Source organism: Rhinichthys klamathensis, unplaced genomic scaffold (assembly GCF_029890125.1).
Source record: "Rhinichthys klamathensis goyatoka isolate OS25496 unplaced genomic scaffold, OSU_Roscu_1.1 h1tg000058l_1, whole genome shotgun sequence".
NCBI lineage: Eukaryota > Metazoa > Chordata > Actinopteri > Cypriniformes > Leuciscidae > Rhinichthys > Rhinichthys klamathensis.
The window spans coordinates 1,498,708-1,514,437 of NW_026606603.1; the positions used below are offsets into that span (position 1 = coordinate 1,498,708).

At 33.5% G+C, this 15,730-nt stretch overlaps 1 protein-coding gene across 2 annotated transcripts in view; it reads right to left on the bottom strand.

Moving 5' to 3' along the window:
- The window catches only part of LOC130083775 (polycomb protein SCMH1-like), a 41,916-nt gene extending 27,467 nt beyond the window's left edge, over nt 1–14,449 (bottom strand). For both annotated transcript variants that reach the window (XM_056248781.1, XM_056248780.1), the window contains exons 1-7: nt 14,370–14,449; nt 7,481–7,551; nt 6,486–6,554; nt 3,841–3,917; nt 1,531–1,765; nt 536–624; nt 201–444 (exon numbers count right to left, since the gene is read on the bottom strand). In XM_056248781.1, coding sequence (XP_056104756.1) covers nt 201–444; nt 536–624; nt 1,531–1,765; nt 3,841–3,917; nt 6,486–6,554; nt 7,481–7,511 — 745 coding nt within the window. In that variant the 5' untranslated portion in view covers nt 7,512–7,551; nt 14,370–14,449. The remainder of the gene's footprint in view (nt 1–200; nt 445–535; nt 625–1,530; nt 1,766–3,840; nt 3,918–6,485; nt 6,555–7,480; nt 7,552–14,369) is intronic.
- Between the last annotated feature and the right edge of the window lie 1,281 nt (nt 14,450–15,730).

Here is a 15,730-nt window from a genome sequence, read left to right on the forward strand (position 1 = left end):
TTTATATCTCGCTACTCTGACTTTATATCACGCTACTCTGACTTTATATCTCGCTATTCTGACTTTATAACACGCAATTGCGACTTTTTATCACTCAATTCTGACATTTTATCACGGAATTGCTTTTTTTCTTTTACCAAGGTTGTAGAGTTCAAAACGAGTCATTAGTCTAATTAATGAGGTCATCATCGGTCACTCACTGCTGTTGCCGGGCGGCTGTAGCCCGTGTTTAGTGGCAGAGCACCAGCCCACGGGGAAGATGTCCCTGGAGTCGTATCGGCACCAGTAATCGAACGCCCCCCTCCAGCCGTCGAACATCACGAAGATCTCCTCGCCCTTCACCTCGCCGATGGTGGCGGGACAGATCAGGTACGGGTTCTTCTTGTCCACCGCCTCCAGTTTCATCCCGGGCTTGAAGCCGTTCTGGGGCGGCCGCAGGGGCTCCTGATGGAATTACAGAAGACCAGTGTCATCAAAACCTTTTAATGTGATTGCATGATGTAACACCAACATCCGTGTGAATGAGGTCCGGCACCTTTTTAAACGCTGTGGCAGGGGCCATTTCGGCTCCGTTTAGGGTCCTCAGGAGAAACATGGGCCATGACGAGGCGTTCATCCTGAAGCCTGAGGAAATAAGAGAGAGAAACGGAATTATTATCATATGTAATCACATTCATGTAATTAAAATAACCACACCTAAAACTAAAAATATGAAAAAACCTTAACGTTAATTGAAATACATTAACAGAATTAAAATATAATATAAAAAAACTTTTTGTTTCAGTTAGCTAATTTGTGGTTAAAGTTGAAGTAATACAATTAAATATAATATAAAATAAGAAAATTGAATAGAATATTTTACAAAACTTTTTTTTTGAGTTAGCTGTGAAGGCAAAATTTCTCATTTTCATTTATAACTTAAAGTTGTAGCTTTTGAGCAATCAAAAATACATGGATTGCAGTGTGAGAACAACAACAGTTGTGTTTTTTATTAAACTTATATGCATGTCAAATATGCATACGTGATGTGTGAATTATTTCAGTAGATCAGTGATGTGTGAGCTTGTATCTACACAGTAATTAAATGACTACAACAAAATACTAAAAAAACATTTAAATAAATTGAAATAAAAGCGTTAACAGAAATAAAAAAAGATATACGAAAAAGGCATTTTTTTCTCATTTTTGCTTAAAGTAATAAAATTACTAAAAATAAAATAAAAAGTTATAAAAACTACATAGACATAATTAAAAAAAACGAACTAAAACTTTAACTTAAATGAAAATGTAAAATATAATACAAACTAGTTTAAAATATGAATAAATAATAAGATATAGTAATGATACTCAAACGACACTGGAGAGTTATTAAGCTTTGGTAATGACATGAGACTGACTGTCCCTCCAAAAACAGCTTTATGGAAATGACACGTAGTCAAATCAGCAGTTATATTTGCCCACTTGTTAGTCTCATATTAAATATTAACTCTACTGTGATCCGCCGTGGAAGGGAAGTGACATCAGCCGTACCCAGTGGCGGTTGCAGCATGTCTCCGTTCTTCTCGCAGGTTCCGATTGGCTGGATGTCGGCGGAGTCGACCAATCGCCAGAAGTCGTTGGTGTTGTCGCTGCCGTCCAGACGTAGGCGGAGCCTCACGCCCATCAGGCCCATCACCGTGGCGATGCAGGTGGAGGTGGAGTTACGAGGGTCCCGGGCCTCCAGCTTCATCCCCGCCTTGAAGTCGTTTGAGGGAGGAAACTGAGACTGGGAGCACAATCTCAACGTTAACATCAGAAAGAGGGGTTTGGATTTTAATTAACCTGACATTTATTAAGTCATTGACGGCATTTTTGAAACACAAAATATTTAAAAATTCTATTAAAAAAGGTGTGCATATGTGTTTTTTAGTTGAGCATTATGTTGGAAACATATAAACAACAGTGTCTGGATAATCAACACACTCAACATTAATATCCAAAGAGAATTAACCCTTTAAAGCCTGACGTTTATGAAGAAATTGACCGAAAAAATCGTATTTTTGAAACTTTTAAAAAATTCGGTCCCACTTTATATTAAGTGGCTTTAAGTACTATGCACTTACATTGAAATTAATAATTTGATACAGTGGACTTATTGTGTACATACATGTTTTTTTACATTGAACTAATATTTTGAAAATACCTGCATGATATTACAGCTGTAATTAATTTAAATAATTACACTGTTGACCTTTCCTTACACCTTAAACCTCACCTGTCCCTAACCTTACCCGTATCACACCTCAACAGCAGCGCAAGTGTTTTACAATACAACATCAACACAATAAATACATTGTATGTATGTAAGTAGATAGTACTTCAAGCCACTTAATATAAAGTGGGACCAAATATTCAATAAAAAAGGTGTGCATATGTGTTTTTTAGTTGAGCATCATGTTGGAAACATATAAACAACAGTGTCTGGATAATCAACACTCAACATTAACATCCAAAGAGAATTAACCCTTTAAAGCCTGACATTTATGAAGTCATTGACCAAAAAAAAAAATCGCATTTTTGAAACAGCCTTTACACAAAATATGAAAAAAATTCTATAAAAAGTTTGCATATGTGTTTTTAGTTGAGCATCATGTTGGAAACTTCAGGCTTTTATGGCTCATTTAGTATGATATAATTATAATATGAAGGAAAAATCAGCTTAGTTTTATTCAGACGCCCAAAATGAGGAAAAATATGCAATTTGCTGCAGATGCTGATATTAATATGCACATGAAATGTGATGAAATTCTGATGCCTGTAATGTAAATCAATGAGATATTTATAACAGTATAACAGACTACTACTGACATAAAATGCATATAAATATCAATATCTACCTTATTAAGATGATATTTAAATGCTTAGTTTTATGATCAAAGCTCTGTAGTGATGATTGAGAGATGAACAAATAAACCTTCCTTAAAAGCCGTATGATCATATTTGATATATTTCATGAAAAAAAAAAAAAAAGTATGGATAATCAAGTAAACCGAAGTTGCTTCAGTCCAGTAAGTTCATCTTGAAATATTACTTACAAAATAAAGTTATTCTTACATTTACTTTAAAAATAGATTTCGCAGCATAAAGAGATGAGCTGAAGGTGCATATTTGTACAATTATACTAAAAGGCTTTTACTTGGTAAAAAAAAAAGTGTAAAATATCAATCAGACGACAGAAGGACTGTAGGAGACAGAGATGCATGATATATATCGGCCAGCATATGGTCATTTTAATGTTATCGGTATCGGCCCAATAAGAAAATTAGGCTGATATATATTAAAGCAGATAAATAATGTATTATTTCCTTCAACTGAGACACTTCAGATGCGCACTGTTCAACATGATGGTTTTAAATTGCTTGAAATATGATTGGAATCACTTCAGAAAGGAAAATACACCACAAGTCTGTCATATCGGCTACATAAAATTATAATGAGAACATCATAATTGTGTGTTTGAGACACGGATTTTAATGGTGAGACTTTTGTTTTTGTAATCAGGCTCTCAAAAATGATATAAAATTTGGATTTAGATTTATCAGCCGATATATCGGTTATCGGCTTTCAGATATAAAAAATTATCGGTTATCGGTATCGGCCAAAATGTTCATATTTTTGAATGCATCACTAATTAGGGTGCATTCTAAGAGATAACTAAGAGATCATGTGCAATTCAATGACGTTTAGCAGTCCTATTTGTGTATCAAATATGATACAGTAGGCTTTATAGGGTTAATGTGATTTCCATGTACAGAACGAACAGAAACGTGTCTTTAAAAGGGCCAGTGATGTCACTCTGACCTGTCTGAAGCAGCTGGGGGGGGCGGGAACTGATGACGTCTCCTTTAAATACTCCTCCCACGAGAAGGACTCGGTCACTGCAGCAGAGAAACACACACACACCATCATCATCATCATCATCATCATCATCATCATCACCATCACCTATTAGAGAGCCTAAGTCCCCCACCCCCCGCTCCGCTTCCGGCTCATGGGACCTTATTTCGGAAAAATATTGTATGGTAGTCAATGGCGAGAGACAACAATTATTTTGATCTCGTTTGAATTGTGCCCTGAATTACACATATGATGTTTGTCAATTTAAAAGATACATTTTAAAGTAAAAAAAGTCGCAGTTTGATGTAAAACTGTTGAGGTATAAGACTGTGAAAATACGTAATTACAAAGACTACAAACCCAAAAGGGGCACATTTTCTCTCAATGAATGAAGCTAACTTTACTGAAGCTAACTTTACTGAAGCTAACTTTACTGATGCTAACTTTACTGATGCTAACTTTACTGATGCTAACTTTACTGAAGCTAACTTTACTGAAGCTAACTTTACTGATGCTAACTTTACTGATGCTAACTTTACTGAAGCTAACTTTACTGATGCTAACTTTACTGATGCTAACTTTACTGAAGCTAACTTTACTGATGCTAACTTTACTGAAGCTAACTTTACTGAAGCTAACTTTACTGAAGCTAACTTTACTGATGCTAACTTTACTGAAGCTAACTTTACTGAAGCTAACTTTACTGAAGCTAACTTTACTGATGCTAACTTTACTGAAGCTAACTTTACTGAAGCTAACTTTACTGACGCTAACTTTACTGATGCTAACTTTACTGAAGCTAACTTTACTGAAGCTAACTTTACTGATGCTAACGTTACTGAAGCTAACTTTACTGATGCTAACGTTACTGAAGCTAACTTTACGGATGCTAACTTTACTGATGCTAACGTTACTGAAGCTAACTTTACTGAAGCTAACTTTACTGAAGCTAACTTTACTGATGCTAACTTTACTGAAGCTAACTTTACTGAAGCTAACGTTACTGAAGCTAACTTTACGGATGCTAACTTTACTGAAGCTAACTTTACTGATGCTAACTTTACTGAAGTTAACTTTACTGATGCTAACTTTACTGAAGCTACTTAACTGAAGCTAACTTTACTGATGCTAACTTTACTGATGCTAACTTAACCGAAGCTAACTTTACTGATGCTAACTTAACTTTACTGAAGCTAACTTTACTGAAGCTAACTTTACTGATGCTAACGTTACTGAAGCTAACTTTACTGATGCTAACTTTACTGAAGCTAACTTTACTGATGCTAACTTTACTGAAGCTACTTTAATGAAGTTAACTTTACTGATGCTAACTTTACTGAAGCTACTTAACTGAAGCTAACTTTACTGAAGTTAACTTTACTGAAGCTAACTTTACTGAAGTTAACTTTACTGATGCTAACTTTACTGATGCTAACTTTTCTGAAGCTAACTTTACTGAAGCTAACTTTACTGAAGCTAACTTTACTGAAGCTAACTTTTCTGAAGCTAACTTTACTGAAGCTAACTTTACTGAAGCTAACTTTACTGAAGCTAACGTCAGTCATTGTTTCTATAGTCTTGCGTTATAATCGTAACGTTACGCCGTCATCGAGTGTTTTGTACCAGACTGCACACACACGAGCAGCGGATCTCGCTCGTTGTTTCGCTTCCCGGGAGATGCAGTTCATTGAGCGATTTTCACATAAAACTAAATGTTACTCTTCTGTTTTATGACAAACTGCGACTTTCTTGACTTTCATAATTATCTTTTAAATTGGCAAACATCATACGTGTAATTCAGGGCACAGTTCAGACGGAATAAAAAGATAAGTTGTCTCTCGTCATTGACTACCACACATATTTTTCCCGAAATAAGGTCCCATGAGCCGAAAGCGGAGGGGGGGGGGGGGGGGGGCTTAGGCTCATTTAGGCCACGCCCACACACCCTCTCCATTGACTTTGCATTGCGTGAAGCTTCCTGAAAAGTCAAAGTCTGACTCATTTCTGACTTTTAACAAAAAACTAAACGACGTCTAAAAGCTGCTGAGTGACAGGGTGTGCAGCAAACAAGCTAAACAACCCAGAACTAGGTATTTATAAGCTGTCGACCCCAAAAAACAAGCGTTTCAGGACATAAAAGTGGACACAGGCTGGAACGAATGGGTAAATTGAGGGATCCTGACACTCAGCACTCAGTGTGCAGTAAACATTTTGTCACTGGTAAGTCGAATATCCAAATGTCAGTTTTACACATTATATTTCTGTAAGATAGCTATCCTGTCGCCGATTACGCTCTCCAGTGGGTGTAAGTTAGTTCTCAGAGTAATATGACACATTGCGTATCCACTTTTATGTCCTTAAATGCTTGTTTTTTGGGGTCGACAGCTTATAAATACCTAGTTCTGGGTTGTTTAGCTTGTTTGCTGCACACCCTGTCACACAGCAGCTTTTAGATATTGTTTTGTTTTTTGTTAAAAGTCAGAAATGACAAGGAGGAAGCTTTACGCAATACAAAGTCAATTGAGACGGTTGGATTGATTTCAGATTATGACGCGTGTCGCTCTGTCTCTATGCTGATCTCAGGTCAGACTCAGAGTGTGTGTCGTTACCTTTGACTGGTCCAGGACCTGTGAGAGACATGCTCCTGCCCGCTTTATCCTTCTTACTGTCCTTGTGATCTGCAGAGGAACGACACCAATCTCATGTAGAACATTTCTGATTATAATCTTCTTGAAAATTAAGTATTGTCTCATTTGTTAAGTTAGCAATAAGGTACGAGAGGCTGTGCTTTTATAAAAACGGTTCCCACACAATACAAATATTAAAGCCAAAAAACATGCATCAATTCAAACTTTCATGAAGTAAAATCACTAAAAGTCTTCCTTCCGCTGGAAAAAATAGTCCCACCCTGACCGTGAACAGCAACAGAAGTTACAAACATTATTTCGCCAATAGACGGAGACAAAGCCTGTCTTTATGAGTGAGTGAGTCAGTAGAGAAGACTTTTGTGTGTCGGGCACGGAAAACCCCTTAACTGATAAAAGAACAAGATATCGCAGCGGACATTCAAACTGATATTTTATTACGAATATTGGACTGAGCTGAAGAAAAATGCTATATCTACTGTAAAAGCAGGTCCACTTACTTACTCGATCTCTCACAATACTCTATATAAGCTTCAACGAACAATATCAATGAGAACAAACATATGTTTACGTTGCTAAGAGTGGTTGCTAGGGGTGTTGTTGTGTAGTGATACATAGAACCGTTGGGTGAAGCGGTCATAGCCGTGTTTTATCGTGAATAAAACACAGCTATTGACCAATCAGAATCAAGGACTGGAAGTTACCGTTTTATAACATTAGTTATACTACGTGGCTGTTGAATGCTTGAATCTGATTGGCTGATGAAAGTTTTAAGGTGTACAATTATTTTTAGGGATACGCACGGCTAAAGTAGTTCCAGGTCTTGACCGCATTACAGTTCCATATCCCTTCGCCACATGATTGCAGTTATTTCAAAGGTCCTTACAGCCGACAACAGCAAAATAACCAAAACCCACAACGACACTGACCAAGCAAATAAATATGTGTGTGTGTTTTACCTTTCAGTAGCGTTCGGCCCATGTTGACCATTAACTCTGGTGAGGTTCCTGAAGAGATCCGAGCACTCGACCTGAGAGAGACACACACACACACACGCAGATTTGTCAAATGGACATCTTTGTGCTACTTGTGGCGTGTTTTTAAAATGATGTGTGAAGTTAAAAGTAGTTCAAAATCATGTGAGATGCATTTCAAACAGTAGTTGAATTCACAAAAAGAGTTTAAAGCTTGAATTTCTCCAATATTAATAATTATTTTTTATTATATTGCAATCTATAAATGGGCCATGAAGTATGAATAGTACTTTGCCTTTTTTTTTAAATCATTAATACTACCAAATTACCACACATTTGATAAATATATGCTTATCAAGGCTGCATTTATTCAATCAAAAATACAGTAAAATTGTGAAATATTATTCCAATGTAAATCAGCTGTTTTCTATGTGATTATATAGTAAAGTGTAATTTATTCCTGTGATCAAAGCTGAATTTTCAGCATCATTACTCCAGTCTTCAGTGTCACATGATCCTTCAGAAATCACTCTAAAATGATGATTTGATGCTCAAGAAACATTTATGACTATTATCAATGTTGAAATATGCTGCTTCATATTTAGGTAGAAACCATTATAAACAACCATTCAAACATTTGGGGGTAAGATTAAAAAATATGTAAAAAATCAATACTTTTCTTGAGCAAGGTTGCATTGAACTGATCAAAAGTGCCAATACAGATATTTATAATATTACAAAAGATCCTATTTCAAATATAAATGTTATAAATGCTGTTCTGTTTCCATATTAGACTGATTTCTGAAGGATAATGTGACACTAAAGACTGACACTTTGATCAAAGGAATTTTTTTTTTTTTTTTTTTTTTAGTCATAACATAAGAAATTATGACTGCATTCAAAATCAAGAGAGAACCAACCAAATTTTAATAACTGATTATGCTGTAGTCAATGCTTTTTCCTATGAGCTTTTTGTTTTTGTATTAGTAAAATAACCTGTAGCAGTAATTTTGTTGCAAACAATTTCGTCAGATAAATACCTCACATTTTGATGGTTTAATCAAACTTTTACCGGTAGGTTCATTAAAAACAAAAATTCACTTCGGACGTCACTTTTGGCCACAACTGTAGCTTTATCTTTAGTAGCTTTAGTAAAAATGCATAATTAACCAAACGCCAATGCTCCTCTTTTTAACAGGTAAAAGATTAAGATCTTGCAGATTCTCAGTTTCATGTGTGTGAGCGTCACGCTTCTCTCAAATGAGACATGAAACACACACACACACACACACACACACACACACTCTGCTGAATGCCGTCTTGTTCAAGAGCGAAACTTCCCACTGCACACAAACACACTCTTCCTGTCTAAAGCAAAGAAATGAATCTCCCAAACTGAGCAAAGACCAGCGGATCGTTCCTGACATGAATATGACGACAATCAAGTGTCTTATTAGATTAGAAATTGAATCCACATGCCGGCAGACAATTATAGACAGAACAAATGAGTTCCTTATTTATGTCAAGCAATTAAGAGTTCATTCCGCTTTGGTCTCATGTGAGCTTCTCGTTCTACCGTCATAACCGCTCTCTTTCACTCCGACTCTTCACTGATGCCGTGAGAGGCTTAACTCCTGAGTCTCAGGCCACAGAATAATCACTGTTTCTGTTCAGTCGCAGTCGGTCTCTCTAAACTAAAACTAAAACCATTAAAAAAACTCTCAAATCTTCAAACAAAATAAACACTAACTGAAATAAAATGTAATATTTACAAAAAAAATTAAACTTATTTTATTAGAGCTAGCTGCCCAAGGCAGCATTTCTAATTTTCGTTTAGTTGAAGTACTAAAATAAATAAAATAAAAGTGAAAAAAACTGACTACAAAATGTACTATAAATTTAACTTATTCACATGAAAACTACATATAAAAATAGCTGTATGAAATATAAAAAATTAAAATAATAATAAAAAATAGAATAATAGTATGATATTAAAATAACCTTTTCATTACTTCAAATAAATAATATAAAAAGTAAAATAACTAAAACTAAATAAAAACTATATAGATAGACATTAAAAAACGAATAAAAGTGACAAAAACACTACAAGATGACTAAAAATTTTACTTAAATTCATATGAAAACTAAATATAAAAATTAAATTAAAAATATTCATAAAAAATATAATAATAGTATATTAATGATACTAAAATAACCTTTTCATTACTTCAAATAAAAAAAGATATATATTTAAAAATAACTAAAACTAAATAAACTAAAACTTAAACTAAAAAAACTGACATTAAAAGACTAATAAAAGTGACAAAAACAACAAGATGACTAAACTTTTTACTTAAATTCACATGAAAACAGTTCATATGAAAATAACATAAAAATAAAAATATAGTAACACTATAAATTACATTTTCATTACTTCAAATAAAACAAACATTAACTGAAATAGAAAAATTTAAACTTATTTTATTTCAGGCCACATTTCTCATTTTCGTTTAGTTTAACTTGAAGTACTAAAATAACTAAAACTAAATAAACTAAAACTCAAATTAACTTAAACGTAAATAAAAACTATAGACATGAAAAAAAGACTAATAATGACAAAAACACAACAAAATTACTAAAACTTAAAAAAAAAGGAAAAAAATTCAATCTAATTCAAAATATTAACAAAAACTATAATAATAGTTTATCAATGATCCTAAAATAACACCGTCTAGGACAGACGAAAGGAAGGAGTCTGCAGTGTTTTGTTTGAGTCCCTCAGTCAGGGTTTATAAAACCAGATGAAGTTTAAACGCTTTCTCAAAATCACAGTTTTCATCAGGGAAAAAGTCATTTTACAAGCTATTTTAAAGACTTCTGGAGAAGAACTAGTCACTGGACTTGACAAAGTTTGTGAGATTCATGAGTTTAGTTTGAGACACTGAAGATGACGCTCTCAGGATAGTATTTGATTTAGGATTTACCCTCAAACGAAAACTACACTGAAAAAAAAAACAAGTACAATTGACTTTCTTTTGCAAGTTTTTGTACTTGTATTTTAAGTAAATTTCACATCTACTTAACTAAGTCATGTAAAAAAATTAACAAAGAGATTAAGTACATTGAGAGTTTGTTGAGTAATTTCTACTTTGTAAGACAACAATCATAGTTTTTGAGTATGAATGGGTCATTTTGAGTAGAAAATACACTCCAGATGTCACAAAAGCAACAATTAAACAGTGTAAAAACAACTAGAAAATAGTGAAAATGCAACCTTATTAATTATTCATGCCCCAGTGCATGATGGGAACACCAGTATCAGAAAGTTGAGTAGGTTTTACTTAATTTTATAGCTTACTTAACAAACAATTCCAAGTAAAATATACAAAGCTTTAATTTCTACAGGATTGAATTGAGTACTAATATAGAAGTTTCTTCTTTTTTTAATTCTTGCCTTCAATGTGGGAAAAAAAATCACATTTGTTACATTTTTATTATCCTTCCATCCGGATTATCCTTCATCCGAACACAATGGATTTATTGGAACGATTTACATAAAAAAAATATGCAAATATTTAATTCACTGCACAAATATATGTAAAATGGCAATATCCAAAAGTTAGGAAAAATTTAATTAAATGTCACAATTACAATCCAAAATAATTTTGCACACAAATTACAAAGAACCTCGTTCTGCTTTTGTTAAATGTAAATTGTAATAAACTATAATAAAGAATAAAATATTTGTTGATAAACAGATCAATAGGCAAAATGACTCAAATGTTAGTCGGACACTGACATATTTCAGTTGTTTTGCATCAGGATGATGAACTTACTGTCATATTAATGATAGTTTGTGAAAAACAAAAAATATAGAGCTGCAGAACTTTTGTTGATTTATCTGATTTATCTTGATTAACTGGACAGAAATCAGATAAAAGCTCCTAAACCTAACATAAGGAGTCATTATATCCCTGCAACGTTTTTAATAAGTATTCTGTTGATCATTTGTTTAAATATTTTGATAAAAAGCACCTAAAAGTTAAACTAACAACAATCATCTGTAAATACTTCAAACAAAAACTGCATAATTATATTGACAAATTGTTTAGTATATTGGTTTGGTTATCTGAAAATTTAATTCACCACATCAGTTTGAGTAAAACTGTCCAATATTTAAAATTTAATTCAACGTAAAATTACTGTAAAAATAGTTTTATGAACGAAGTACAAAGAAACCACTGTGTGTGCAAAATCTCTAAATATGTTTTTTACTTTATTTTTATCTTAGCACACACTCAATACATTAATTAGAGTTAACATCAAATATTTTAAATCAGTTGATCAATTGTTTTAATCAATTGATTTTTTTGCAATTTTATAAATCATTTATTAAATATTGAAAATAAAGCAAATTACATAAATATATTATTATATTGAATTACATTAAATATAAAAAATTACTAATAGTAAAAAAAATTGGCTTTTGGCTAATGCAGGTGTCAGTTGTGTTGTGGGTGGGGCTTATTGTGTTGTGGGCGGGGCTTATTGGCTGATGCAGGTGTCATGTGTGTGGTGGGCGGGGCTTACGGTGTTGTGGGCGGGGCTTATTGGCTGATGCAGGTGACGTTTGTATGGTGGGCGGGGCTTATTGTGTTGTGGGTGGGGCTTATTGGCTGATGCAGGTGTCATTTGTGTGGTGGGCGGGGCTTATTGGCTAATGCAGGTGTAATTTCTGTGGTAGGCAGGGCTTATTGGCTGATGCAGGTGTCTGTTGTGTTGTGGGCGGAGCTTATTGTGGGCGGGCTTATTGGCTAATGCAGGTGTCATTTGTGTTGTGGGCGGGGCTTATTGGCTAATGCAGGTGTCTGTTGTGTTGTGGGCGGGGCTTATTGTGGGCGGGCTTATTGGCTAATGCAGGTGTCATTTGTGTTGTGGGCGGGGCTTATTGGCTAATGCAGGTGTCATTGGGCGTGGTGGGTGGGGTTTATCTGAGTTTCTCTAGCTTTTCATAATTCACAAAAAACAAACACGCTCTCAGCACTCCTTTCATTTCCATGTTTGATTTCAAGCAGTTTGCATCATACAGCATGTGTTCCTGCCTCAGTAAGAAAAAATAGCGCTCTCTCTCTCTCTCTCTGTTCTCCATCAGAAGCGCTCTCTATCTTTGAATATGAGACTAAATGAGTGTTATATTCAACACAAACAACGTCCACCTGGACAGAATATTCATACAGCTGACACAGACAAAATACTAAAGAGAAATTTACATCACAAACAAACATCTGCACAAGCCCATTATCTCACATAAATAACAAACATTTTACAGTGATGTTACTAAATTAAACTTTTAATCTACGAACCAATATTTAATCTATTAACCACTAAAAACTCACAGCTACAGGTTATTTTTACTGTGATAAAAACATGGTAACTCCGCATTTGCCGTCACTGTCATGAACAAAATAACAAGATGCAGATTCTGAAAGTTTCTTACGCTGTTTGAAGGAAATCCAATGTTCATGTATTATTAATGTATCTTTTTTTTTTTTTTTACCAAAATACAGTTATACAACAGTGAAACCATAATAAATGATTATGTGATCTCTCATGGTACATTTTTGACACAAAAACATAATTATGCTACATTTTGAAAAACAAAAACACTACGGTGATAATAGAGAAGAACTTTAACCAGGATTAATACTTTTATCATTTGTAAAAAATAGATTTAAATATTATTATATGTCAAAAATATAAGTAATAACATTATATTTATTATAATTACAAACAAATTAATTAATAAAAGGATAACATATAACATTTTATTATTGCATATAGTGCTATACTAAATATATTTTATTGTATCTAGTAACAAATAATAACAAATATCAGCCGATATATCCTTATCGACCCGATAAGAAAATTAGGCTGATATATTAAAGCAGATAAATAATAGATTATTTCCTTCAGCTGAGAAAATTCAGATGACTATTATCGGCCAATATATTGATTAATAGCTTTCAAATATAAATAAATATCGGTTATCGAATCGGCTAAGATTTTCCCTATCGGAGCATCCCTGCTATGAACAGTAATTAATTAGTAATAAATACACTCATTGTCAAATACTTTTTCACTTTGTTTCACATGAACATCTATCATAAACAGTTATTAAGTATGAAAACATTTAGTATCAGAACCACATATATTTAAACCAATGAACAGAATTAATGTTAAAAAAGTATTATTTCCAATTTTACCCTTACTGAGCCAGTGCCATAATACTAAGATAATCTGATGTATAACCTAGTATTACTAGTGATTACCATATTAGTTTTTCAAGGTATTTATATGAAACTTCTAGATACCATAGTAAAAGCATGTTAATTCTGTGGTTCTTTTTAGTACATCATATCAGCGTAAACTTTGTAAATGTTATCTGTTGTTTGAACTGTAAAAGTAAGGAGATATATCCATTACTGACACGAAAATGAGATAAAAAATGTATCTGAGATTGAATGATCGCTATCTGAGAGTGTTTACGCCTGAGATTGACATCTGAAATAAAGGAAACGTCATCGGCGATGACGACACACCACTGATCATACACATCATCAACATCATAATGATCAATAGCAACGAAACACAAAACAAACACGTTATTTTATCAGTCCCGCTCGGATCCACAAATACTTCTGATATAACAACATGAATAATCGCCACCAGCACAGAAAGAGTTGAACATCAGGCAAAACAAACGCCTAAATCTTCACATATAGACTTTAAAAAGGCTCATATTTGTCATGTAACATAACGATCAAGCGCATAACGTATGGAAGAAAATAAAATAAGTGTAGAAATGTCGACCAACCTTCGCAAATTTGTCGAAATGTAGTCAGAATTCAGCACTTTTCACAGCTCTCTGTCGCCATGTTTGAGGTCAGAACTGCGCATGCGCAGAACCAGACCAGCGATGCGCGCTCGCTTTCTCATACGCACACGTTTATTCTACTGGACATTATGAAAGCCTTTCTTTGAGTTTTTACTATTAATCTAATGTTAAGCCTTGTTTAAATTACACTTATTATAATTATTTAATAATAATAATACATTATTTCATTACTTAGCCAATCATTACAGTTAGCCTTTCTGCCGTGTTTAGACTATTTAATCAAATGTTCTTTGTTTTAATGAAGAATCTGTTTCAAAGAAAAAACATTTAAATATGTAATCTTGGTGATCAAAGGTGAGTTTTAAGGGATACAATTATTGACTCAAATTTATTTTAATTATTTTGAGAATTAATCGCATAATACTTGTAGCTACAGTCCAAGTTTATAGGCCTACTATTGATCTTTTTTTTTGTAAAATTTTATTTTTCTCCAACAACTTCTATGCACATAGAATGTTGCGTAAAACAAATTATAAGTAAACATAAGTAAGAGTCGTGGCTTTGGAGACGCTCATGCTTTCAAAGCTAGCTTGCTATTGCTTTAGCCTCTCTGAAATTACATACCCTACATTTAAGTCTGCTCAAAACTCTGTGTAAAGACGTAAATGACGCACTTCTGACCCACTTCAGCCCCTAGCATCACAGTATACAGTTGGAAATGCTGTGTTAATGCATGTAACAGTCTGTGTAAAACACCGGAATCAACTCATCTAGGCTAATCCATTCTGAACGTTTCCAGTCTTTATTTATTTTCCAAAACCAGAAGCTAAAACAGACTGGATTTAAAATAGCATCATAGTCAAAGGCCAGAAATGAAAGTAGATTAAAACTCTTAAAATCTAACATTTACTAAAAATAGTTATTATAGACTATTTTAATTCCAGTATCAGTCTCGGTGTACACATCTGTGAATGACAGAACATGCTTCTTTTTTTTTTTTTTATCAAATGTTTCAAATTATTTTATCAATCTTTCCTTCATTCATCGCTTGTCATCTTTGAAAATAATCACTGTCCTTCATATATCCACTATATATCCACTAGGTGGTGTGAGTGATCTGATCTGAAGGCGCAAATAAATGAACAGGTCAAATTTATAGCATTCCATAATCATACAAACCAGTGCTTTCAATGTATGTGTCATGCATATATATATATATATATATATATATATATATATATATATATATATATATATATATATATATATATATATATATATATATATATATATATATATCTTGAGCATCAAATCATCATATTAGAGTGATTTCTGAAGGA